This window comes from Centruroides vittatus, unplaced genomic scaffold (genome assembly GCF_030686945.1).
Source record: "Centruroides vittatus isolate TY-2023 unplaced genomic scaffold, ASM3068694v2 contig_400, whole genome shotgun sequence".
NCBI classification, from domain to species: Eukaryota; Metazoa; Arthropoda; class Arachnida; order Scorpiones; family Buthidae; genus Centruroides; species Centruroides vittatus.
In genome coordinates this window covers 4,304,451-4,331,573 of record NW_027122215.1, presented here as the reverse complement: position 1 = coordinate 4,331,573, position 27,123 = coordinate 4,304,451, and the positions used below count along the sequence as shown (strand labels likewise).

Here is a 27,123-nt window from a genome sequence, read left to right as displayed (position 1 = left end):
AAATATTAATAATTGAAAATTAATTTCAAATTTAACATAAATAGTTTAGAAAATTATAGAAGATTCATGTAAGCTGGACACAATCTCATAATCCTACTTTCCATACTACCAGTTATGCTACCTTGACCTCCAATTTAATATTTACTTCTAGACATAATATTTTAGATTTATTTTATAACTGTGTTGGTTATTTATTGCCATGTGGGTACATCCAATATGGTAAAAGAAAATATTAATCCAGATTTACATATGATATTCCTGGATTAATATTAATCCAGATATAAAGTGGATAAAATGGATTAATCCATTTTATATTGTTTCTTATGGGAAAATTTGTTTCAGTTTTTGAACAACTTTTAGGAACAAATCAAGTTTGAAACCTGAGGTTTGACTGTACTTTGTAAAATATCAATACATTAAGTACTAAACATATTCTAGAGACAAAGATCAAAATGCAATTTTTCTATAGTAAAACTGCTAACATGCCTGACCAGTCTGCAGTATGCAGGACTGAGTTTGAATGTGACCTTTAGATTTTTTTTCAAGAATTACTTAGTTAAAATTCAGAATTAATTTTAAATTATTAATATTTATACAAGATTTAGCATCTTTTACATAAGCCAAATTATGATATTAATCAATTAATTAGTCCTAATATAGTCTGAAAATAATTTAAGTTTATTGTACATTTCTGTAGTATAGAAATGATATTTTTATTTATAAATGAAAGTTTTATAATTTCAACTTTGAGATTAAAAATGTATATTTTTAAAATTACAATAACAGTAATTTTCACTTCACTTGTATTTTACAAAATCGGCTTTGGGAGTGAGATTAAATTATAGGTAGAGACATAGCAATCTACAGTTTTTAATAATAATAAATTATAAATTTGCTAGACCTGGTACTCTTTGGCCTATCTAGACTCTTGTGCCACAAACTCCAATTCCAACCAACCAAATTATAAATTTATTACAAAAAACTAAATGAATAGATTTTTATTTATACTAAGTATCTAAGTACAGTCGAACCTTGGGTTTCAAACACCTAACCTTTTGAACAATTCAGTTTACAAACAAAATTTTGAACTCATTTTTGTCCCACTCTGTTGCTGAACAAGCTACTCAGAAAGAGCCTGCCACAGATTACAAACACAGATAGTCAACTCCCTATGCTTCCTATTTTAAAGAAAGTCAATGGCCCAACCAACCAACAACAAAACTATTGATTCAGAAGTTAGTGGTGCCAAGATTGCCTTGCGTCACAATACAAATCATTGATGACATTGCTATTCAAATTACATTTCAATGTGTATGCAGGAAAGATATTATTTCTGTTTTTCAGTGCATGCCACAGTTGAATTTAAATCAATTAATTAATAAAAACTACATTAATTAACATTTGCATAATATAAATGGCATCCAAGAATTCGTGTTTAATTATTTAATAAAATAAATTAAATGACAAAAATTTATTAATATAATATTATATATTATAATAGTAATATTTATTAATACTAGGTAGCCAGTTAATTAAAACTAAACATAATAATTAAATTTAAAAATAATAATTAAAACTGGTCTTTACATCAAAAGTGAAATTAAAATCAAATCAATTGAAACATAATATTTTGGAAAGGGTGGATAAAGTACTTTTTTGTCAGTCTTGATTGATTTGGTTATATTTCATCCAGGCAGTCAGAGTTAAGTCTCTGTTTATAGCACTTCTTTGTAAAGTGTTGGTTTCAGTTGGCAGTAGTGTTGCCACCAGGCCGGTTTTCACCTGGACAAGCCGGTTTTTAAATTCATGGTCCAGATTAATTATTAATTTGTCCAGTTTTTGTAGAAATTGTGAAATTATGATGAAACAAAATAAATTTATTAAAATATTTGTGAGTATTTTGCAAATATTAGATTTGTACCGTACTAACACAAGTCCCTAACTGGTTTAAAACAGGCATGCACATTGTTCAGTTCTTGATTGTAAAGTGACATTGCACATGTCTCATACGGTTTCCTACAATGCACATGCCTCAGTATAACATCCTAATTTTAAAATGTCTGGGTCAGCAATTTTGGAAAGGTGGCAACACTGGTTGGCAGTGATGGAACATTTTGCTTTTAATATATACAGTATATATAGAATAGATATAGATAAAATAATTATATTGCCTTTATAGGTATTAAAAAGTGAGGTTTGTTTTGGGGGTCAGGAACAGATTAATTCATTTTATATTGCTTCTTATGGAAAAATTTGTTTCAGTTTTCAAACAACTTTTAGGAACAAATCAAGTTCAAAACCTGAGGTTTGACTGTACTTTGTAAAATATCAATATATTAAGTACTAAATAGTTAACCTTAATCTTTCCATGATGAACAAACCTCACTTGTGATTACAAGTGAAGTCTGTTCATAATGAAAAAATTAAGGTTGTACCATTAGAAATGAGGGAGATGAAACAGTGGGGAAACCTGAAAGAATACTAAAATACATACTACCCCTAAAATAATCGCCAGTTAAGGTTGTCAGCCAGATGGTTGTATTTAATGTGTCTGTTGCAACTCACAACAGACATATTGAATTATAAAATAATAATAATAATAATAATAATATTTATTAATATTTAATTATATATTATTGATATTAATAACTTAAAATAAATGATAATATAAATTGTAATTAATGATTTGTAAATACCCAATTGAGCACCTTTTGGAGGAGACATTTCCTGAAAATAAGACCTCGTGTCTTTTGGAACAAAAATTAATATAAGGACCCGATTTTATTATTGGGGAAACACAGTATTAGAAAAATTTTAATAAAAATAAAGTACAGAGGGATTGTGTTTGGGATCTTGGGTTTTTTTTTTATATTAAAATCTGTTTGCATAGTGCATTTTAAGTTGCATACTTTGTGATTTTATAAATAAAGTATTTTTTAATTAAAGTTTTATATTCACAAAAATTTGGAATATATAAAATAAAAAAATTTAGCTTAATGTATTATAATGTTAAACTCTATTGAACTGTTAGCAAGTGTAGTAGGCAGTAGTACTGTCACTTGATGAGATTAAAATACATAAATTTATAATTAGCTATAAATATCTTAACTTTTTATTTTGATATATATTTTCATTAAAATTTTGATAACTAAAAAAAAAATATATATATATATATATATGTTTGTTACAGAGATGGTTCTACTTCTATTTCACCACTATTGTTGAGTATCCCACGCACAAGAAGATTCAGTGCTAGTTTTAGTCCTACATATAATAATTATAGTCCACAGTCAGTGAGTATTTTTATGAAAACATAATTTATTTAACCTTTCTGATATAAGTCTTTCACATTTTGAAAATATGTGTTATTATGTTGACCTGTTTCAAAATGTTACAAATATTTTATTTGTAACATTTTGGAATTCAAATTTTCTTTTTATTTTCTTATAATTAGTGTCTAATGATATTTTTAAAATGTAATCACTTGTATTCTGATGAGTGTATTATATAAATTATTTTAAATTTAATAATAGAAATTAAAAATACTTTAAAAAATTTTTTGTCAGGCTGGTGTACCACTTGTAGTACCTTCTCGAGTAAGTCAGATTAAACATGAAGAAGGTATGGATGTTGTATACAGAGAGACTGCACATGAAAAGTATGTTAAATAATACAACCTGTAATCTTTTATATCATTGATATTTTATTTATAATAATTAGTACAATAATAATAAAAAGTTTTTATTTTTAAAAAATTAATAATTATCTTACAGAGAAATGCAGTCAAAAATTCAAATGTCATTATCATGGGAAGATTTAACATTGGTAAATTATTTGAATTTTTTAAGTTAAATTTTATTGTTACTAAAGCATTATCATTTTCTTAACATAATTGTTTAAAAACCATTTATAAATACATGTGAATACATGCAGGATGATACAGCAATGGGAGAAACGAACAAGAGACCCAAATCTTTAACAGATCCTTTGCATATATTTACGCCACCTCATGGCATTTGCACTGCTGCTTCACCAACACGTACTGGAAAAGTAAGTTTTAAAATTTTATAAATATATTATAAGAAGAAAATGCATTAAAATTTAGCATTAAATCAATGTTTATTGTATATAGTTGTCATCAAAATTCAATAAGTATTAAAGTACAAATTAAATTAAATGTTTTTTATTGTTAAATAAAAATATACATAGGGCCCCAAAAGTCTAGATATACATAATGTAATGTCTCTAAGAGTTATGGAAGGCTAAAATAAAAAATGGGAGTATATGTGATGATGTATGGCAAATCCAATGATGACCATAGAGTTGGCCTGAAAGGGAATTTTGAAAGTCATTCAAAAGATATATTTAAAACCATGCACCCAAAACCAAAAATGTCAATTAGAAAATTTAGGCCATACAAAAATTAGTAACAATCTGCTTTTGATAAGACAAAAAAATAAATTCAAAAAATGAGCAAAATTTTGTTGATGTCATGCATTGAAATATTTGATTTTGTTCTGGTTCAGACAAAACCAAATGTGCTTTACTGAATGACATCAATAAAATTTTGCTTGATTTTTGTTTTATCTTCACATTTATCTATTGAACAAAAATATCCTTACAAACGTTTGTGGAACCTACAACTTTCATTAGAAAGTTGTAGGTTCCACAAACGTTTGTAAGCCATATAAAAATTTGACATTATTTCTTTCATTAGAAAGTTGTGAGCCATATAAAAATTTGACGTTTTTTGTTTCAAATGCATGGTTTTAAAGGTATTTTGTATGACTTTCAAAATGCCCTTTCAGGCCAACTCTATGGTCATCATTGGATTTGCCATACATCATCACATATACTCCCATTTTTTATTTTATCCTTCCATCGTTCTTAGAGACATTACATTATGTATATCTAGACTTATATGCATTTACATTTATTTCTAGACTATCTAGAAATAAATGTAAATGCATAACTTTGTTTGATTAAAAAAAATTTATTTCTACTTAAGTATTATATAATATGGGAAGACTGAACAAAAGTTAAAGAGTAATAGCTTGCTTGAATTTCATGCTGATCAGTTTTTTAAAAAAAATCTATATTGTTTTTCTGTTATTTGTATAAACTGAGTTTTTTTTATCTGTTATTGTTTATATATACAAGGTAGCTTCAAAAAGTTCCTGAAATTATGCTGGATTAGTCAATTAAAGGCAATGAGAAAGGGAATGTGTAATGCATGTCTTAGCTAAACATGTCAGGAATATAGAAATGTGTTGAAACAAATCCATACTTGCTGCAAAGATGACAACAGTTATCATTCACTGTTGGTTGTGTTAGTGAGATGTCATGAGACAGAATCTGGCAAATAGTGGAAGAACAATGTGCAAATATCAAATTTCATGTTATTAAAGGAAAAAAACCCTCTGAGACCTTGAAGATTCTTCAGGACACCTATGGTGAATCTGACACAAAGCATTCTCAAGTTTATGACTGGCAAAAACACTTTTGTGAGGGAGAAGAAAGTATTGCTTATAATTTGCAAAGTGGTTGTCCATCAACATTTTAATTTCTACCTCTTCCCCTGGTTAAAGATTCCATTAAGAAATGCCACTTGTGTAAAGGACATTAAGAATTAAAAGAAGACACTTTTGTGATACTTCTATTTATTAAATTTTGTAATGAACAAAATAAATTATTTACAAACAATGGAAAACACTCTTGCAGACAAATTAGTACAAAAAAAACTACTGATACACAGCACAGTGGCACACCAACAAAATAACAACTTACAACTTATTGGTCCTTTCTTTGGTCCAGTGCTGTCACACACAGGCTGGATTGAGGAGAAGGAGAAAAACCACACAATACAGACTAATTAAATGTCTTCAAACACTCTACAAATTATTGACATCCTGTATCACAAACAAAATATAGAAACATATTGAAGAACACAACATTCTTACGGAACAACAAAAAGATTGCCGTATAAATCATGGGATGCAAAGAACAGTTACTCACAGATTCAGTCATTCTACGGCGAGCACACAAACAACACAGGAACATACTACAGAAAACATTCAACAGTATTCCACACAGTTGGCTGCTACATATTCTACACATGTACAAAATACATCCATCACTCATTGCATTCTTCCGAAACATAATGCAGAACTGGAGGACAACACTACATCTCGGAATTCATAACACTTCCATACAAACAAACCAAATATTCATTAGGCGAGGAATTTTTCAAGGAGATTCCCTGAGTCCTCTCTGGTTCTGCTTAGCCCTGAACTCATTATCCAATATGTTAAATAACACACAATATGGTTACAATATCAGACATGAAAAAACAACACTGTTTATATTGTCACATCTCATGTACATGGGTGACATAAAACTTTATGCATCCACACAAAAACAACTTCATCAACTCCTACAAATTACACATTCATACTCCAAGAACATACAGATGGAGTTTGGCATAGACAAATGCAAAACACTTCACATAGAAAAAGGAGTCCTGAAGAAAGATTTTGCACTTGGAAATGGAGATGTAGAACTCGCTCTCTTCCATAGATTCAATAACAAGCATTTAGGATTCCAGCAGGCCAAACTAACAGAACATACACAAATAAAGCAACAATTAAAGAATACCAAAGTAGGTTAAACACTATTCTCAGAACACAGTTAAATGCAAAACACACAGTTAAAACAATAAACACATGTCATCCCAGTACTCACTTATTCTTTTGGAGCTTTTCATTGGACTCACACAGATCTTGAGCAACTCCAAAGGAAAACAAGAACAACACTTACTAAGCATAAACAACATCATCCTAAATTTGCCATAGAAAGATTAACCCTTTCACGTACAGATGGTGGATTTGGCCTGATTGACATAGTTAACCTTCACTACAAACAAATACAGACACTGTGAGAGTTTTTATACAAAAAGAAGAAACATCAGTTACATAAACAGTAACTCTAACAGATTCAAATAACACATCATTAAACTTTACACTCACATTATATGGACACAATACAATATATAAAAAACATAGATGCCATTAAGCAACCATGGACATGAAAGGCACTCCATGGCAAGCATCCCTATGACCTGGTCCAAGATTTTATTTATTTATTTTACATATTATTGGAACTGTCAGTTGACAAGATTTCCACCATCAAAATAACATAATATACCCCAAAATACAATAAAATACAATCAAGGAAAAAGGAAAAACAGATTAAAATATTTTAAAAAGAAATATACATATGAAAAGAGCAGTTAAGAATTATACATTTTGTAAAAAGCATTGACAGAGATGTTTATATTTAATGAAGTCATGATGGTGTTGTTCAATGGGCAACATATAATCAATGGATCAATAAAAAAAAAGGATCTGTGACTTAATGATAAACAATAAAAAGGGGTATGTAAACATTGAGATTGAGATCTAGTTATTTGAGAAGGAACTTTCAACATGAGCCAGTAATTGTTTATGACGCCATTAAAATATTTATAAGTTAAAATTCAGTCGAAATATTTGACTCTTTCTTTAAAACTGGGTCCCAGTCTGACTAATGACATCAGCATTATTAGTATAAGGGAGATGGCAAAATGTGTTTAAAAGGAGATAAACTTTGTGTATTTGTTTCACAAGCACAATAAAGTGCATTCAATCAGACACTGGGCATCTTTTTATCCTTTATTTATTCTTTTTTAGTTGATAAACATTTCAGGTGCATGATGCCTCTCCTCAGTCAACTATTTTTAAAAATGTGCATGGTTATTACATAGCATTAAATTGTTAAAATAACATATATAATTACAAAGAACATTCCTTATGTTCTGTATTACACATTAGCCAATTTTGAGTGATATTCTAACATACAGGTAGTTTCTCAAAATTGGGTGTATGCATCATTACAGATTTTTCATTTCCTTTCATTCTGCTGTTTTTAATAAATTATATTAAGTTTCTACATAGTATTAAGCATATAATTTAACATTTCAAATGATATACTTGTGTTCTTTTAAGACAATTAAAAGCATGTAAATTATTAAAACACTTTTTGTTAAAACTTCAACAATACATGTTTAGTTTAAACATTCCAGAAGGTTTCTTGTTTAAAGGGAATTTTTCGATCATGCACTCACTCTTACAATACTTCGTTATTCTCATCACTTAATCTGACACCGAATTTCTAATTTACTTTTTATTTAGAGGATTAAACTATAGCTAGATTTTTCCTAATTTTTCATTATCCAAAAATTATAAGTCATTAAGAGATATTATTTTTTTAATAACATCTTCCAATATCTTTCTTTCCTAATTTTCATAGGTCAGTTTTAGTAATGCATAATTAATTTAAATATATTTATGATGAAAATACAATAATGTTTTTTACAATAGTTTTATTTTTATTTTTTTACAATTTTTAATATTTTCAATTTATAAAACTTATAGCTTATATTTATTTAATTTTATGTTCAATTTCTTTACAATATTTGTAACCAGTTCTTAGTTATTTTGATGCTAAGATTTTTGTTTATACTGTTTTTATTATTCAGAATCCTGTTACAAAGGATGTTTTTGACAACAATCGCTTGTTATTAATGTTAAAAAATACACTAGCAACACAAGTCAAACCAAGCATTATATTCCACATTTAGTTACCAATTATAATTATTTTAATAACATCAGTTTAAAGTCATTTAAACCTATACTGCAACTGGTAACTTTCTTCATACACATGGTTTTATAACATACAATACCATTAATTTATATTACTTGTGTATTCAATGAATTTGTTACATTAAAATTTGTGGGCATATTTATATAGTCTATAAATTATGTCTATCTTGGCTGTATGGAATATTTCATACATTGCTCTTTCATTAGTGCAGCTTGTTAACATATGCAAGTCAAAATTGTGCGCTAGTTCCTTTGCATCTTTACAGCCACAAAACGTGAAATTTTGAAATTATTTTTTGGCACCTTGGGCAAATACTCTTTAAAAACTCAATAAATTTGTCATTAATTAATATTAATTCTTTGTTTATTCTGAGTTGTATGAAAAATCTTTTAACATTAAAAGCCAGGTTAGTTAACATATAGTTATTAATAAATGGATACTCAAGAATTATGTTATACTAATCAGTTTTCTCTCTTGCGAATATGTCTTCTATGTCTTGTGATAAAGAGATTTCGAGCACATTTTGTATCAACATTTGGAAATGTTGTTCACTTATTTCAGGTAAACTTTGTAATAGGCTATCGCCTTATTACGAATAAATTTTGAATTTGAATTTGAATTTGAATTATTCAGAATCTCTATGCTTTCTTTAAATTTTTTACTGTATGCATCTTTTTCTTTTTGTAAAATTTTTATATTGTCTTTGTCTATGTTACAATTACATAGTGTATGGTGTTCACAGAACACTGAGTTGTTCCTGCAGTATTTTAGATCCGCTATAAGTTCCTTAAGTATAACTTTTATTTTTTGTTTAGTCTCTCCTATATAATATTTTTCGGTGCTACATGTACATGGAATTGAGTAAACTATATTATTGATTTTTTCTGTTCTTTGTTTTTCTTTTTGTGCAGATTGTATCTTAATTCTAGAATGTAATTTTTTGTATGTTGGTGCTAACTTTACATTAATTTTTTCATTTCTTTGCTAATCTCTTCATATATACCTTTTATATATGGAAAGGCCATGTATTTTATCTATGATTTTTTTTTATTCTTTTTTTGAGGGTTCTTTCTTTTATTTATTTTTTCTTCCCATTGTTTTAGTAACCTATTTGGGTGTCTGTCTAGTATAAACTTCTTTTTCAATTCCATTATACTATTGTGCTTTGAAATATACAAAGTATAATGGTATAATGGAATTATACCATTATACTTTGCCTATGAGAGATGCCATTGCCCAGATTGGTACCCAATAATCTATTAAGGACTGGAAGTTTGTAAAAAATATCGTCCTAAGAACAGTTTTTGATGATATAGGTTTACAAAAGCGCCATAAGATTCCCTAGCAGATTGCAATAGATTTTGCTGCTTTTTCTATATGATCTTTAAAAGTTAATTTACTGTCAAAAACGACTCCCAGATCACTAAACAAAGTTATGTAATTTAGAATATGATTATAGATATAAAAATGTGGAATTGGCGGATTTCTAATCAGAGAGAAACAAATCATAAAATATTGATTTTTAAATTTACTTTACCAAAAGCCAAAGAAAGAATTTTAAGGTCAGTTTGTAAAACATTTGGTTCATGATTTAGAAGTTTTATGTTGCCGGCATAAGCTATAACTGTAGAATTAATATTGTTGAAGAGATTGTTTGAAGAGATGCAGAGAAAAATAGACTGCTCAAAATTGAACCTTGTGGAATGCCACTAACAGGAGGAAAATCTAGAAATTCAAAATCATTTGAGTTTATCTTGCATAGTCTTAGCGATAGAAAGTAGTTGTTTATCTAAGCTAATAAAACATGGTTGATATCAAAATATTCACAGAGAACATGAAGAAGTATGTTAGGTAGAATGGAATCAAAAGCTTGTGAAATGCCAAGATAAATGATATAGGTTGCTTTTCTATTTTCAAAATTATCTAAGATGGTGAAAAGTGTTTCAAGTTGATTAGTGTTAGTTGAATGATGGCAAATACCACAGTGCTGTATAGGATATAGTTTAGAAGTTATTGGTGTATATATTTTCTGGTAAATACATATTTCAAATAATTTTAGCATTGTTGAGATAGGGTGATAGGTCTGAAAGAGTTAGTATCTTTTTTTCTGATAACTTTTATTGTAGAATAATGCCATTGTTTTGGGATAAAGTTATGTTGGAGTAATCTGGAAAAGAGCTTGGATAATGTGACACATGTAGACTGTTTTAATTTGCCAATAGCATCTTTGACTTCTAGAAACAATAAACTGAAATGGTTGTTAAAATTATTATATGAAAGAGAAGAAAATTCAGCTTTGGGTAAAACATGAAAAAATTTAGCTTTAATATTGTTGTGGATATCATATATCATGTCATCGGGTATACGTTGTGTTTTCTTGGGTATTTTACAGGAGAACTTAGGAATGAATCCCCAAAAGGTATGGGGGGTCAGAGGCAAAATTAGCAATGACATTTGTAAAATAATTTTCAAAGAAAACTTGGCATTCTTTGTAAAATTGTTTTTGAAGTATATGGTGTAAAGGTCACGAGGGTTTCCACCTGGCCCATTGTTTTCTGGTTGCGTTTTTCAACTTTTTTAAGTGATGAGTAAACCATTTATGAGAGGAAATATCAATTGAACGATATTGAATTAATTTATATATGGTGGAATAGAAAATGTCATATATCTGATTTGTAATGGCTTTGTATGGACATAATAGGAGATTCGAGAAATGACCAATCAATAGAGCAGATGAATTTTGAAGCTTGTATATTATTAAAACATGTCCATAGAGGTATTTTAGCAAAATGCTTAGACAAATATTTAATTAGTCTTATAGTGACATCTAGGCAAATAGCCGTGTGGTCATACTGGAAACCTTGTGCAGGGCTGGCAGTAAGATTATAATTCAAAGTAAAAGCTAAATCTAAAAAAGAATTAAAACATGTAGGAAAAAGTATCTTTTGGGAAAAATTTAAAAAATAATAAATATCATTAATAAAAAATATTTCTTCAGGATCAGGGGATGAATAAGAGGAGCTATTTACTGACCATACAATATTAGTTAAATTAAAGTCACCACATAGTATTATCTTATTATTAATAAAATTGTCTATTGTCCCAAGATACCAATGTAAAATGCAGAAAACTTTTTCCCTACTGTTGTGGGGAGCATAAATGGTAATTATGATTAAATGATATACAGGTAATTTTACTATTAGAATACAGTCTAGATATTCAAAAAATTTTTAAACCTGGATTGAAGGGGAGTATAATATTAAGATACTGCCATCTCATTGGTGTTCTCTGGTAATAGAAAAATAAGAATAACCTAATTGTTCTAAATAATTATAAACATCATATGAATAAGGGGTTAACCAACTTTCAGTAAAAATATACAAGTTATAAAAGTCATTTAGAGTTGTAGGTAGTATAGACATCTGTTTTTAATGGATCTTATATTTTGTAAAAAGATTTTAAGGCTATCGACAGGAGGTGTCATTTAAATGCTAATTAAATTAGAATTTTACAATATTACAAATATGAACAGTTGATGTTACAAAATTGAATATGATCAAATATAAATATGTTTAGAATATATTTAAAATATTAAATTTTAAATAAATAAAAAGAATTAAAAAATTATGTGGTAGCTTAGAGGTTGGATCATACAAGAATAATAATAGTAAAGTAAAATATAAAATAGTTACCTGGAAATAAACAAAAATAACAATTAATTTTATGATGATAAATTTTTGCACTATCCAAGTAGCTTTATAAAATTTTGTTAACAAAACTGTCATGATTGCTTTACAGGATAAGATCATAAATACCTAAAAACTACAGAAAGCACATACTCAAAGATACAACACGTCACTTCTGGTTGCAAGATCTTGGCACAGACAGATTATTTAATAGACATAATCAAGTAGCAAATATAATACACCAAGAGCTTGCAAACAAACACAAATTATTAGACATCCATGAATCATACTACAAATACATTCCACAGACAGTATTGGAAAACAGCATGCATAAAATGTACTATGACAGAGCCGTAATCACAGATAAAACAATTTACGACAACAGACCAGACATCACAATGTATGTGATTTATTGTGTTTGTCAATGAGACAAACACAATAAATCACATACATTATAGACATATCCATTCCAAACACTGAAAAAATCATTGCCATCAGCTGGCAATAAATTGCTAGATATGGCAACATTGCCCAGTTCCTGTTATCCATGTCATGCTCATGCTTAAAAAAAAAAGACAACTTCAGTATTTAGTGCTATCTAAACAATGGGAGAGAGACCCCACATTATTTAGTTAAATCCTAAATTTTAAGTTTATTCTTGCTTCATCCATCTGTTTTTGGTTAATGAGAGCTTTATATGCTTGGATAAAGTTTGAAATGAATAGGTTAACTTGCTTTAACAAAAGATAAAATTTACGTTAGTAGTTTAATCCTAATTTTATTTAGCCATAATATTTTTTTTAGTAGTTATTAGCTGAATACTGAGTGTGTGTGAAAATTTTGTAATAAATATCAACATCAACATAAGTTTTATAATTTGATAATTTTTTAAACAGCAATGTTTTTCACCATCAACATGTCAACCAGTGAGGTCATCAAGTTATTCCCCCACTCCTAGTCCTAGTCCTACAAGGAAAACATTTTCCACTCGGTGAGTAAATATGTTTTAATGAGATAATGAAATACAATCTTTTGTAACCTACTAAAAATTGCAGTCGGAGCCAAAGTCCAATATCATTGCGACCAAGTCAGTTTTCTGTAAAACGGAAGTGTGAGTAAAAATTTTACATTATTAGAATAAATCAACGTATAATGAAATAAAACTATATACTTCTTGACTTTAGATGAAGGTGAAATAGATAGTTTGGATGCATTTGTAAGTCCAGCTAAAAGACTTAATTCAGGAATTATGGCAGCAGAAAAGGGATCTCATTTTTTACATCCTTTAGCCCACAGGTAACATTTAAATATGTAATTTTTTCATAAATTTTGTATATAAAGATCAGATTCTTTTTAATGAAACATTTTTTAATGTAAGTAATAATGTTATTTTTATTTTCTTAATAATTTTATTATTACAGTTTACCTGCAAATAACATTGAAATGGTTAACAGCCCTGATCAAACGGTTCCTTCTGAAGGCACTGATATAACAGATTCTATGTCAAGTAGTAGTGGGTCACCTTGTGGAACATTCAAACCAGTAGAACCAGCTACGCCCACTCAAGATATTCCATGTAGAATGGAAGAAACATCAATTTAATGTTATAAAATTAAGCAAACATATAAAAATCTTGCTATTTGTCATGCAAGTTTACTAAAGATACCTCTTATTTGCAATATAAATATACTGTGAGTAATGTTCAATATTTGTTAAAAAAAAAAAATAAACTGTATTGTCTTGACTATAAAAATCATATCATCAATTCAAACCAAAACAAATTTTAACTAGAATAATAATGGTTTACCTCTAATCTATATTATTGTGCCATTAAACCCAGTATTTTAACAAAGTTTTGGGTAGAACTATATATGCATTCTTAATGTAAACCTAATGATTTAACAAGATCATATAAAATTTTTTAAATTATTGTGCCTGGTTTTTTTTAGTTTAGAATGTATTTGAGCCTTTTTCTGATTGTGTTGAGTGCTGTTTTTACTTTCTATGATAATAATTATTAATATAAGATATGTACAGTTTCATTCGTCCAGTTTTAGGATGTGCATGACTTTGAATTATGTAAGGAATTTAATATCTCATTTTTCATAATCCATACTTGATCATGAAATTAATTATGGTGTTTATATAGAAGAATAATCAATTACAGGTTGTTTCTAATGAAATTATTGATTTTAATTGTATTTTCCTGTTATAGAGCATAATAAATTGCTCTACTTTTTATACAGAAATAGTAATTTAGTTCAGATTTAAAATTGGATTGTTTAATTTATTATTAACATTTGTCTTCATATTTTCCAGCCTGAAAATAAGTAGCCTGTATAAATAAAGAAATGGATGTCTAATAGACTAATACTTGAAATCTGTAATTATATAAAATTTGATATGATTTCTTTATTTAAATCGAACGGATGAAAATAGGTTGATAAATTATTAAGATTGACAGTTCAGATTAATTGTATCCATAAGTATATTTTTGTTATAAAAAATCACCATCATGCAAAATAAATATATGTGATAAAAATTGTTGATAACAGATATAAAGAATGCATATCGTATTGAATAAGTGTCAATTTTTGACTAAATGTCAATTTGTATAGAAAAATTTACAAACTTACAATTTTTATTATTTAATATTTGAAAATAGATCAACAATTTTTGCATCTCTATACATTTTTAAATATTCAAATATTGTGTTGTCCAAAAAGAAAATGCATATTTAGTAAAAGAAATATAATGGTTTTAAATCTCTCCCATAAATGCAATTTATTTCATTTAATATGTTTTGTATAATTCTTTTAATCAGTTGTTTTCAAATTTATATAAATAAATTTAAATAAATATTCCAAATGACACTCATGGGAAGATTATCAAGAGACTCCACAGTCAAGCTGTATAATTTAGATTAACTATCATCTAGTGAATTGCAGGAACTACTTGCACTTCTTGTCATTTTGTAAAATATTGTGTGCATGTAAATAATTGATGTTAAATGTGATTTTGGCAGCCTCTCATTGAAAGATTGTTAAAGATAGTCCATGTTTATTGTCTAACAGATAATTTGCAGTTACAATAACTGCCATGTACAGTGTGTATATAATTATATATATATAGATAATTCACTTATACCAAATGAATTTGGCGTAAATAAAGTCTCAGATTTGATGATGAACAACTGTAATTTTATCCAAATGTATTGTTTTCTTTTGTGCCACTTTTTAAAATATTATATAGAAATATTCCTGTAACAAAGATTGGAGACTTTAATGTAAAATTGGGTAATTATCTTGATATCCCAAATAAATAAAATTGAAAAAATCAGTGAATATGAAATATTTTTTGAATTTTTTCATTAAAAATTATTAATAATCTCTGATTGTATTGAGAACTTTTTCACAATTTAAATCTATTTAAAGATTATATTTGCTTCTCCCTTCAACATATTAACTATTTTAAAATAAAATGCACAATCAGAAAAAAAAACGAATAGAACACTCTTTTATATTTTAAATATAATAATTGAACCATTTTGCACAAAATATATTTAATTATATTTTTATACTTAATTAATAGAAATATTTTCGTTTGGAAATTTATATAACTTTTAAGACGAAATACTACTATAAAACATAAATTTTATAAACAATTATTCTCTTTTATTCATTTATGTTGGATTGAGATGAAGTGAAATTGTCATTGACATATCTGGTAGAGACTGTAAGTTCCATTCAAGTCCGCCTACAACTTCCAATTTGTAGAATGGTCAATGAATAATGACGTAAGGAAACCGAGGAAACAACCCTCCAAAAGAATGGTATATTTAAATTTTAAATATTATTAGAAATAAACTGAAAAAAAATAAGTTACTATTGATTTTATTTTTAGAATAGATATATTAAGGAATATTGCATATTTAAAAATGTTTTTTAAAACTAGTTTAAAACATTTTTAAGCTATAATATAGGATGTTATACAGTTAAAGTTGCAGATTATTGTTTTTTATTACAGCATTAGATAATATTCTATGAAAAAAATAATTTACGTAAATGTAGTAGTTATTCAACAATTTATATTAGATATAAATAACACTGTTCCATAACGTTAGTTGCATATATAATGGGAAAGTTTTGCTGAGTATCTGATGATGCATTTTTTAAATACTGTATTTAAATATGTCTAAATCCTAAAAGGCATTATTATTTAACATTAATGTTAAAATATTAATTAGAGAATACAATTATCTAAATGCAACTTTAATTTATAAATTTAAAATATTTTAATCTGCAATGTCGTTGATGGACGATTATATATAAATGTTAATTGCTTGCTATTGTGTTGTTTGTTAAGTAACGATTATATATAAATGTTAATTGCTTGCTATTGTGTTGTTTGTTGTTTGTTAATTGCTTGCTATTGTATTGTGTTGCAATTATTCATTCGAATGGAAACATTTTTAGTATGTTAAAAATGTTTTTATTTAAATTGCATTTATGTCTTTTTTTGCATTAATTACAATTTTCAATTTTTTTTGCTCTTAGTAATTATTACGGTATAAAACAAATTATTTTTAAACTTGCGGTAATTTTAAATAATAGCAACCTGTTCAATATATATGTATACATGTCTGTATGTTAGTAAGGTTTTTTTATCATTATTTTCTTGCAACGCTATTCTTATGTTAACATCTAATTCTGTTAATAATCGAAGATATATAATACCGAAAGTGTGTTTATGCACGTGACGTGTTGTTATCCAAGAATTATTGTTGTGTTGCATCATAATCAAGATTTCTAACTGCGCAGCGAAACGTTATGCAATAAAGCGTCCACGTAGTGTTCAACGTGACTTTTAAAATTGCACGTGACATAACCGACCAATCGGCGTCAACTAATAGACGTCCAAGTTAAAGTCACGTTGCAATCCGTACAGATGTCCGATTGCGACATATTTTATAAATTAACGACCATATATGATTAACTGGTAAATTTTGACCGGATATTGATTAGGCGCTTTATATTTGTGATTGCTTCCGGTTTTTCTTGTTTAATTTAGGTTGTTTTCCGGTTTCGGAACAGTTTTTCTTTTCCAGGTGCACGCGCGTAGGGAGATGACGTACTGTACAGGTTTATAAATTTTCGCCGTTCGGTTCAGTTGTCAGTTCTATGAGAGGAGATAGAACGTGAGGACGTATAGTTTTTGTGTTCTCGGACGCTTAACTTAACTGCTTATATATTGATATAATGCTGGAGTCAAATATTTGTAATAGGATTATAATTATCGAAGGAGGAAATGTCGAATCCGAAAGAAAAAAATGTCGTTCATTGGTTTAGAAAGGGACTTAGATTACACGATCAACCCAGTTTAAGAGAAGGTTTAATTAATTCCACAACTTGGAGGTGTGTTTTTATATTAGATCCTTGGTTTGCTGGATCTTCCAATGTGGGCATTAATAAATGGAGGTAAGTCTTAATAATTTTTTTGAAAATTTCAATACTTCAATAAGTTATGAAAAAAATTTAAATGCTTTAATTTCGTGTAGTAATATTATTATAATTTTAAACTAATTAAATCGTGAAAATAACATGTACAAATTATTTCTTCTATTGCTCATTTTGTAAATAATAATAAAATTTTACATAATTTACCAGCCAAATTTTAATCCTTTCGTGCTTAAAAAATATTTTAAATTATTTCATAATTTTACAGCGTTAAAAATAAAGTAAAAACGTATACAAGGTATTGTACATATAAAAAACTAAGTACTTAACAAAATTCCCTGTAAAGTTTGTTTTGCTGCATAACTGCAAAACTTTGCAGAAAAACTATGAAGTTTTTTATTCGACTTAACTATAGTTAATGAAAAATTTTATTTATATTTAATATTAATATATAAAAGTTTATAATCACAACTTTATTTCATTGAGCATTTGATTAAATCGTTGCAGGAGTTGTAAGATTGCTTAAATAGATTTATAAAATGATCATAAACTATATAGACTTTTCGTTAGATTAAAAAGACCTAAGCGGTTAATACATTTTTATGCTGTTGTCAAGACAACATTATTGTCTCCACATATCCTGCTGATAGATGGATGCAAGCCATTCATTGTCTGTCTGTCTACACACTCCTTGTGGAATTCAGCTAGAACACAAATAGAAAAAAACCGTTGAGGAAGAACAGCTGTTGTAGTGGGTAGATTAAATATGACTATATTTACACCAAATTCAAATGTATTCTATAAAAGTCTATGAATGAAAATTACAGACTTTTAATTAATGGAATAGCTTAATTCAATCTATAAATAAATTTATTAACTTTATGTATTTCCTGGAAATATTACTGGATTAATCTGGATGATTGGAAAATTCACATTAAATATTTAATCAATATAAGAATTAAATTGCTTGTATTAAAATTACTATTTATAGCTAAAGTTAAAATTTATACCTGTTATTTTACATTAATGGTACTGCAGTAATTAAAATAAGTCATGTAAAGCTCTTAAATAAGAAAGATTCTTAATTAAGGTAGTTAATTTTTATCTTTTTTACTAATTTGTTCATTAATTTGTCATTAGTGAAAATAAGGAAAACAAATCCAATAATAAAACTTATTTAAGTCAGTAGAATTCTTATTCATTTTAATTTTATTATTTCATTTCAAGCAAGGGAATGAATTTTTAAAAATAATTATTATATTTTAATTATCTCAAATGTATTTTTAAAAGAAAAAATTTATCTTACAAAAAAAACAAAAATATATTCCATACGAATGATATAAAATGTGCGATAATCTAAGAAAATCAAAACATTTAATTAATGACAAGAAAATTTTATTGTTTTACATACTTAAATGGGTGATTTCTTAAATAGTAGTAATTAATCGTTTTTATTAATACTAATAATAGACAAAGTAATAATTTGTTCAACATAATTCAGTGTAAGAAATAATAATAAAAATGTTTAGATTTTAAATAAGAGTTAAACATTATTTGAGTAGTGATAATTCTTTGTGAAACGTTTCTGTAGATAAAATTATTCGATAATATAACATTTAGATTTGTTTGAATTAAAACTTTTTAAAAGATAAATTAGATGATGATAAAAGATATATATATATAAATTTATATATGATATTATATATATCATATTAATTTATCTTTTAAAAAGTTTGAAAAAAATGGATTTTTTTTAATATTAGTAATCATTATAATTATGATACTTCATGCTTCTACTTTATTTCTTAATATTGATTTTTAAAATTATTATTTAATTTAATATTTTTCATATTTCCAATAATTTGAATGACGTAATTTTTTATGTCAAAAAGTATTTTAATAATTTTCTTTTATAAATATTTTATCAGTTATGTAGTAGTAATATGCATGAGGTTTATATATTTTATTTCTTTTAAAGTGGTTAGTATTAAGTATATTCTTTTTTTGGATTGAGGATGATTAGTTTAATTACTAAGTTTTATATGAATCATTTTATTTATTTTCAAATTTCAGATTATTTGTTTTTAGTTTAATACATTTGTTTTTAAACTTTTATCACAAGATAATTCTATTTTTATTTTAGGTTTCTATTACAATGTTTAGAAGATCTGGATGCTAGTTTACGTAAATTAAATTCACGTCTGTTTGTTATAAGAGGACAGCCAGCAGATGTATTTCCACGACTCTTTAAAGTAAATCTTTTCAGAATGTGTTTGAAATTTTATTTATCATTTAATGTAAAAAGTATTGTAAGAAAAACAAAATAAAAAATTTTTTTCTGAAGGAATGGAAAGTGACTCATTTGACTTTTGAAAAAGATCCTGAACCTTATGGACGAATTCGGGATCAGAACATCACTGTCATGGCCCAAGAAATGGGCATCACTGTCATTTCTCGAACATCACATACATTATATAACTTAGAAAAGTAGGTTAATTTTTAGTTTTATCATATAAGACAAGAATATTAATTTATGATACATTTTATTTCTTTAACATTTATCATTATTGATTTATTATCTGTTACAAACTTGCAATGAAATATAATTATTTATCATCAAGAATAATCAAGAAAAATGGAGACAAAACACCTCTCACGTATAAACAGTTTCAAAGTGTGTTGGCGACAATGGAACCACCTCCTGCACCTCAACCCACCATAACTCAAGAACTGTTAAAAAATTCTTCAACTCCCATTTTTGAAGATCATGATGACAAATATGGTGTTCTAACTCTAGAAGAATTAGGTATTAATCTACTATATTATTAGTATTTAATAATTTCTTTCATTTTAGAATTGAAAATTTATACTTTATATTTATCTAACTTATTTAGGTTTTGATACTGAAGGTTTAAAACCAGCCATCTGGCAAGGTGGAGAAACAGAATCTCTTATACGATTAGAACGTCATTTGGAAAGAAAAGTATGTTAATTTAAATCACTAAAGTTCAAAACTTTGATCAAATATTTGGAAATACTGTAGTAAATATTAATCTAATCATTTAATAGGCTTGGGTTGCTAGTTTTGGAAGACCAAAAATGACACCACAATCTCTGTTGCCTAGCCAAACTGGTCTCAGTCCTTATCTCCGATTCGGGTGTCTATCTGCGAGACTTTTCTATCAACAATTGACAGACCTCTATAAGAAGGTAATTATTAAATTGGTTGAGAAACCAAAATACTTCTATAAAATAGTTTAGAAATCTTAATTATAAGTATGCTCTTTATACAGATTAAAAAAGCAAATCCTCCTTTATCTCTTCATGGCCAGCTTCTTTGGAGAGAATTCTTTTATTGCTCTGCAACAAACAATCCAAATTTTGATAGAATGTTAAACAATCCAATTTGTGTACAGATTCCTTGGGATATTAATTCCGAAGCTTTAGCAAAATGGGCAAATGTAAGTTACACTTAACATTATTATTGTTTTAAAACATTAGTTAAAACTATATCCAAATTTTTAAAAAATAATAAATCTTATTAGGGTCAAACAGGATTTCCATGGATTGATGCAATTATGAGTCAATTGAGAGAAGAAGGTTGGATTCATCATGTTGCTAGACATGCTGTAGCATGTTTTCTGACAAGAGGTGATCTTTGGATAAGTTGGGAAGAAGGAATGAAAGTATGTATTCATAATTAATATGAAACTTATAAAAATTATGCTTTTAGTTTAAAAATTAAAGATTTTAGTTATGATAGACTTTTATTTTCCAAATTATAGGTATTTGAAGAATTATTATTAGATGCTGATTGGAGTGTAAATGCTGGATCTTGGATGTGGTTATCATGCAGTTCATTCTTCCAGCAGTTTTTTCATCTTTATTGTCCTGTTCGTTTTGGTCGTAAGGCAGATCCAAATGGAGATTATATTAGGTAAAATAAAAATGAATTAATGTTTACATATGTAACTATTTTTTACAAATTATATTTATATCTTAATGCAGTAATCCAAAGACTATCTCAATTAAAAATGCAATCAAAATTTTATTACAGGCGATACTTACCAGTATTAAAAAACTTTCCCACAAAATATCTTCATGAGCCCTGGACAGCACCAGAAAAAGTCCAGGTTGCAGTAAAATGTATAATTGGCAAAGATTATCCATTACCAATTGTTAATCATCAAGATGTGAGCAGAATTAATCTTGAAAGAATGAAACAAGTATATCAGCAACTCAACCAGTATCATGGGGTTGGTGAGGGAATTTTATAAGCAAAGTAGCAAAAACAGACAAAGTTAATTAAAATAGTAATATTTAGATTATTATTTGTTTTATGTAGGTCTTTTATCAAGTATTCCAACACAACCCTCATTACCTCCTCCATCCACAGATAATTCATCAAAAATGTCTAAAAGCACAAAACATCAATTTAATGAGGTAATGCATGATTTATTTGTAGTATGAAAATTAATAGCAATGCTTTATACCATATATTAATACTATATTTTCTATTATAGCACATCGACCATCATCACCGTATCACAGCACTTGTCTAATTTAAATATAGAGAAATTAAATTGAAATCTAACTGTATTGATTTTTTTCAAATGTTTAAATTCATACATATTGGTTTGGCTATGACAATATATTTTTAATAGAATATTCAATTTATTTAATTTTAAATGAATTTTTATTTAAAAATAAACAGTCACAAATCAGTATTAAAAGTGCCTTTATAATGGAATTTATCTTGTTGATATAGAAAACAAAATATTATATTTAATAATTCCTAGTTAACAAGGAATATAACGAATTCTGATAAATCAATACTCCAGCTCCTTAGTGCAATTTCTGGAATAAATTGGTCAAGCATAATCCTCAGTTATTTAAGCATTTACAAAATAACTGTTTGTCTACTTGTATATTTATTATTACTTTTAATAAGAAATATTGTTATGTATATATATAAAATATTCTGCAAAAGTTATAATGTGATCATTTGTATATAGGATGAAAACTTATCTGAAGTTATTTTATTCCAAAGTAATTATACTAAACCTCTTATATGAGCTTAAAGTATGGAAAAATGTTGTCTAGTCAGAATGGAGTTAAGTACAAAATTGTTTAAGTATTATTGTCTAATATTTTTATTAATCTGTTTTGGTACTAAAAAAAATTTTTAACAAATGTATACTACTAATTATAATTGAAATATATATATAATTTGAAAATAGTTTGTTTGGTCTTATTTCTTAAAATAAAGCATATTAATTTTTGTATAAAATACAGAGAATTATTTCTCTTTAAAGAATGGAAAAAATTTTTTAAATCATATTATATTTATGAAATTAAGAATTTAATATAAAACAATAAAAATGCACTATATAAGTTTAATTCATATCTAACTTTCAATTTTTTGGTCTGTTAACTTTCTTTTCTTCTTGCTAAAAGTGCATGAATCATTAATATAATACTAATGTCTATAGTTAGAAAATGTTAATATTTTAAGAGAGATCTTAATGTGGAAGTTAAGTCGATATTTTAGATTAGATTTTTACAGGCGTATCAATATGTCATAGTTAATAATATTAACTATAGCATATATTGGCTATATATTAATATTAACTATATTAGCTTAATATAGTCTGTTAGTTTCATTTATTTTTCTGGGCGGGTTAATTCGTAGAGGCCAGTTCGTATTATTGAGATAAGTAATCAGTTCTGGAGTTTGGTTTTCTAAGAAAAATCACTAGGATATTTCACTGCTAAAGAATTATCACATGATATTTTTGCTTACGGTTCAACTACTTTGGGCGTGTTTATTAACTACTCGCGAAAGAATGAATGTGGAGTAAGCGAATTTACTTCACTTTGAAGACTATACTAAAAAGTATAATAATATAAAATATTCTTTACCAATGTTTCATATTATCACATAGTTTAAAGTCTAATTTTAATTTTAGACTCTAAACTTAAAATTTTTATCCTTCAGATAAAAAAAATTCTTTTTTCTCAAATAGGCCTATATGTAATTCTGAAAAAAACAATTTAGATTCCTTAAATAATTATTTATTATATCTCTTGAAGAAAATTGTCATTATTCTTTTTTATTCCACTACCTCTCAAAGTCTATTTCTTAAAATACAAGCAACAGCTAAAATTTCCACATGAGCTACTTCAGCCAGTAGATGTGTGTCTACAGACTGATCTATTCATTGCACATGATTAGAGTGAGTTTCTTAGTCAGAGAGTAAACTAGAGAACGAGTAGTGACAAAAGTAGCCTGCTCTTCAGCTTTACTTGATCAAATAAATCATCAAGCAAGATTATTAGCTGAACTAACTACATTGAGTGAGTTTAATGGCAGTGAGTAAATTCGTCAGCAACTGTCTACTAAACTCTCCCAATGTAATTGAGCCTTTAGTGATAAATGCAAAAACTAATCAATTCCTGCTTGTAATTCATAATTTTTTTTAATTTGCTTAAATTTTGTAATTCAATAATCCAAACTGATCTGATGCTTGTATATATTTTTAAATTTGGATTTAATTTTTGAAATAAATTAGTAGTAAATGCATGTTTTTTAATCAAAAAACTAATTTAAACATCTATAACAGTAATATTCACTTTTTCATTTCAAAACTAAAGATCAGTGGCAGATTATTCATTGGGCCTAGGCGTACAAGTTTTGCTCCCAGGAAGGATAATTTTATGTAGAAACAATTTATAAATGAATTAATGCAAATTAAATAGGGACAAAATAAGATATATCAGTTGAGTAGTACTAATATGTGAATATATATTGCATGAACTGACTAGTTTTCAATAGCAGTGCTCTTTGCCCTTTCCATATTTAAAAATCTGTAAAAGTATTATAAAAATAAATTTAAAAAATGGTTATTGCAGAATTAAAATTACAAATAGAATCATGCAGAATAGTGCAAAAGTGGTATTGTGTAGTTTTGGTGTGCCTGCATATTGTGGGCCCAAGGGTGCCATATTTCTAAATGCACCACTGCCAAAAATATGTTTCGTTAATCCCACATCAGGGTCTAGGAGCTGTCCACATGCGAGTGTGATGTTGGAGACAGAGATGACTCGTGTCCTTACAAAAACCGTTTATTATAGTAGATAATTGCTTACACGGATGTTGATAGGAAGTTTGTCATTGAGAGGTTAACAAGATTTAATATAGTTATGAAAAGGGTGCAAGGACTTCTGACTCATCTTATATATCCAGATAGAAATCATGGATATAGAACCACAAGCCAACCCTAAATTTTGCAGTTTTTCAATAATAGAATATTATACTATTATATTGAAATGGTCTGTTTAGGACCGTGTTGAATAAGCATGTGTAAAATTCCAAGCCAAGTACATAAAATATCAAATTTTTGCTGGGTCCAATTCCCATTCTACAGTTACACCTTATGATTATATACCTACTAAATGATATACCATTATTATAATTTCAGAATATGGCAGAGATAATTAAGAAACCTATCACCATTTATACAGTATTTGGTAATAGGAGGGTATTATTTTTATTAAACTTCGTAATTAATATTTTGTTGTTGAATGAGAGCTCCATGGCAAAAAAATTGCTACTTACATTTCCATTATCGTGACAAGTGTTAAATGTAATACAGTAGTACTATAGATGTAATTCTAGCAAGACAATACTTTTAGTGTAACAGAAATATTTAAAAACATTATTTTTATACAGATGCGAGTTTTTAAAGTAAGATTTGTTTTGAAATAAGAGAAAAAAATGAAAGATCAATGACCAACTTTACACTGCATCTCAAACTGTTCAAATGTTTCAGAAATTTTGCTGGGAAATTTTGACCGCTCAATTTAATAAGTGTCAGAGAGAATCTGAAATGGAGATATTTTTCCAATCAATGGAACTCTCATTTAATGTTTGATATTCACAAATCAAATCCCATTTTTCATGTTTATTTTCTGTAAATGAAATTGGGAATATGCAGTTGATCCAAATTAAATTTGTCTGTCAGAAAAATAATTTGAGTCAATATTTTATTCCAATTGGCATAATTTTTAAAGTGCCCAATAATGTTTCCATTGATCGTTAAGGATAGAAAAGGTATCCCAGTCAATGGCATTTATGAAAAACTATTTACTTATAAAATAAATTTTCATCTTTTATAGATCTTTTAATGAATTATAACAATATAATCAGATGGTGTTATAACTCATAATGAATTAATATAAATTTTATTAAGCTAATACAATAGAACTTTTTAATGTGATGACTTAGCAATGGCTTTATAACATAACATCTCCCTTAATGATGTAAACATACATTTTTAAACATCTCCATTTTCACACTATAAATTTTCATGTACACATATAAAAATACTCTGTAAGATTCTTTGTCCTGTGAACTTTTTAGTAGCCTTTACAGTCAGTTTGTGGAAAAAAAATCAACTTGAGTATTAACCAATGAGCATCAGCCATTGATTGCTTAGTTGTGGCAAGTTATTTCCTGTTTCTTCCTAATTTGTTAAACGTGTCACTGCCATTATAAACAGTGTTATGGAAGTTCTCATTCTGATATTGGAATACGAAGAAGTTTGGTATAGTAGTAGTTTAATGCATACTATAAAAAAGAAAAGTTCTGTCATCTAGTAAAAAAAAATAAAATTCATATATATTCATTTATAGCTTGACATATTAAGTGAAAAGTGCTGCATTATTAGGGAATGTGCTGATTAGTTTAACTGAAGCAATATAACATGTGAAGTTGCTATTAAGTCGACTCTTTCCATAGACAGACTGTAGTAAAATAGAGTAGTTTATTTTTAGCATTGTTTTGAGAGAAAGTTCTGGAATTTTTAACTAAATTTTACCTCATTTTTGAGGGTCTTCAATATTGTCAGATAAGCAGATTTGGGGGGCTATATCTCGCAAAGGATCACTGTTGGATCCGTAGTTCCTTTTATTTATTTTTTTTATGAATATAGTATACAACCCTAGCATGACTAAACACCAAAAGTGCTTTTCAATTGATTGAGGTAAGTAAATGTTACCACGTAGGTCCTCCTGTAATAAATGTAAAGCCTTATCCACCCGTTTTATAATGTGAGGGGCTAGCCGGGGATATAGAGTGCAGTTGTGACTCTTATACCACTTAATTGGCTGTCCAGTCGGGAAAACTGGCCCGCAGTGTTGAAGAATGGCTTCCTAAGATTTTAATGAGAAACAGGAGTCCATGAGGATCCCCTGTAAGTTGTTTTTCCTGACACCAGCCT

The 27,123-nt window shown here is 27.4% G+C and overlaps 1 protein-coding gene across 4 annotated transcripts; it reads left to right on the top strand.

Moving 5' to 3' along the window:
* Nucleotides 1-17,291: 17,291 nt before the first annotated feature.
* LOC136976475 (cryptochrome-1-like) lies at nt 17,292-23,082 on the top strand. 4 transcript variants are annotated; one of them, XM_067271769.1, is made up of 13 exons: nt 17,292-17,384; nt 17,494-17,863; nt 19,986-20,094; nt 20,187-20,329; nt 20,464-20,648; nt 20,737-20,825; nt 20,912-21,052; nt 21,136-21,303; nt 21,388-21,528; nt 21,628-21,779; nt 21,900-22,098; nt 22,188-22,285; nt 22,366-23,082. In XM_067271769.1, the coding sequence occupies exons 2-13, from the start codon at nt 17,694-17,696 to the stop codon at nt 22,427-22,429; spliced, it is 1,659 nt and encodes a 552-aa protein (XP_067127870.1). In that variant the 5' UTR covers nt 17,292-17,384; nt 17,494-17,693; the 3' UTR covers nt 22,430-23,082. The 4 variants fall into 4 exon arrangements, with proteins under 4 accessions (XP_067127870.1, XP_067127872.1, XP_067127868.1 ...); XM_067271771.1 differs by having other exon boundaries at nt 17,296-17,863; nt 21,175-21,303; XM_067271767.1 differs by having other exon boundaries at nt 17,298-17,863.
* Nucleotides 23,083-27,123: the final 4,041 nt, after the last annotated feature.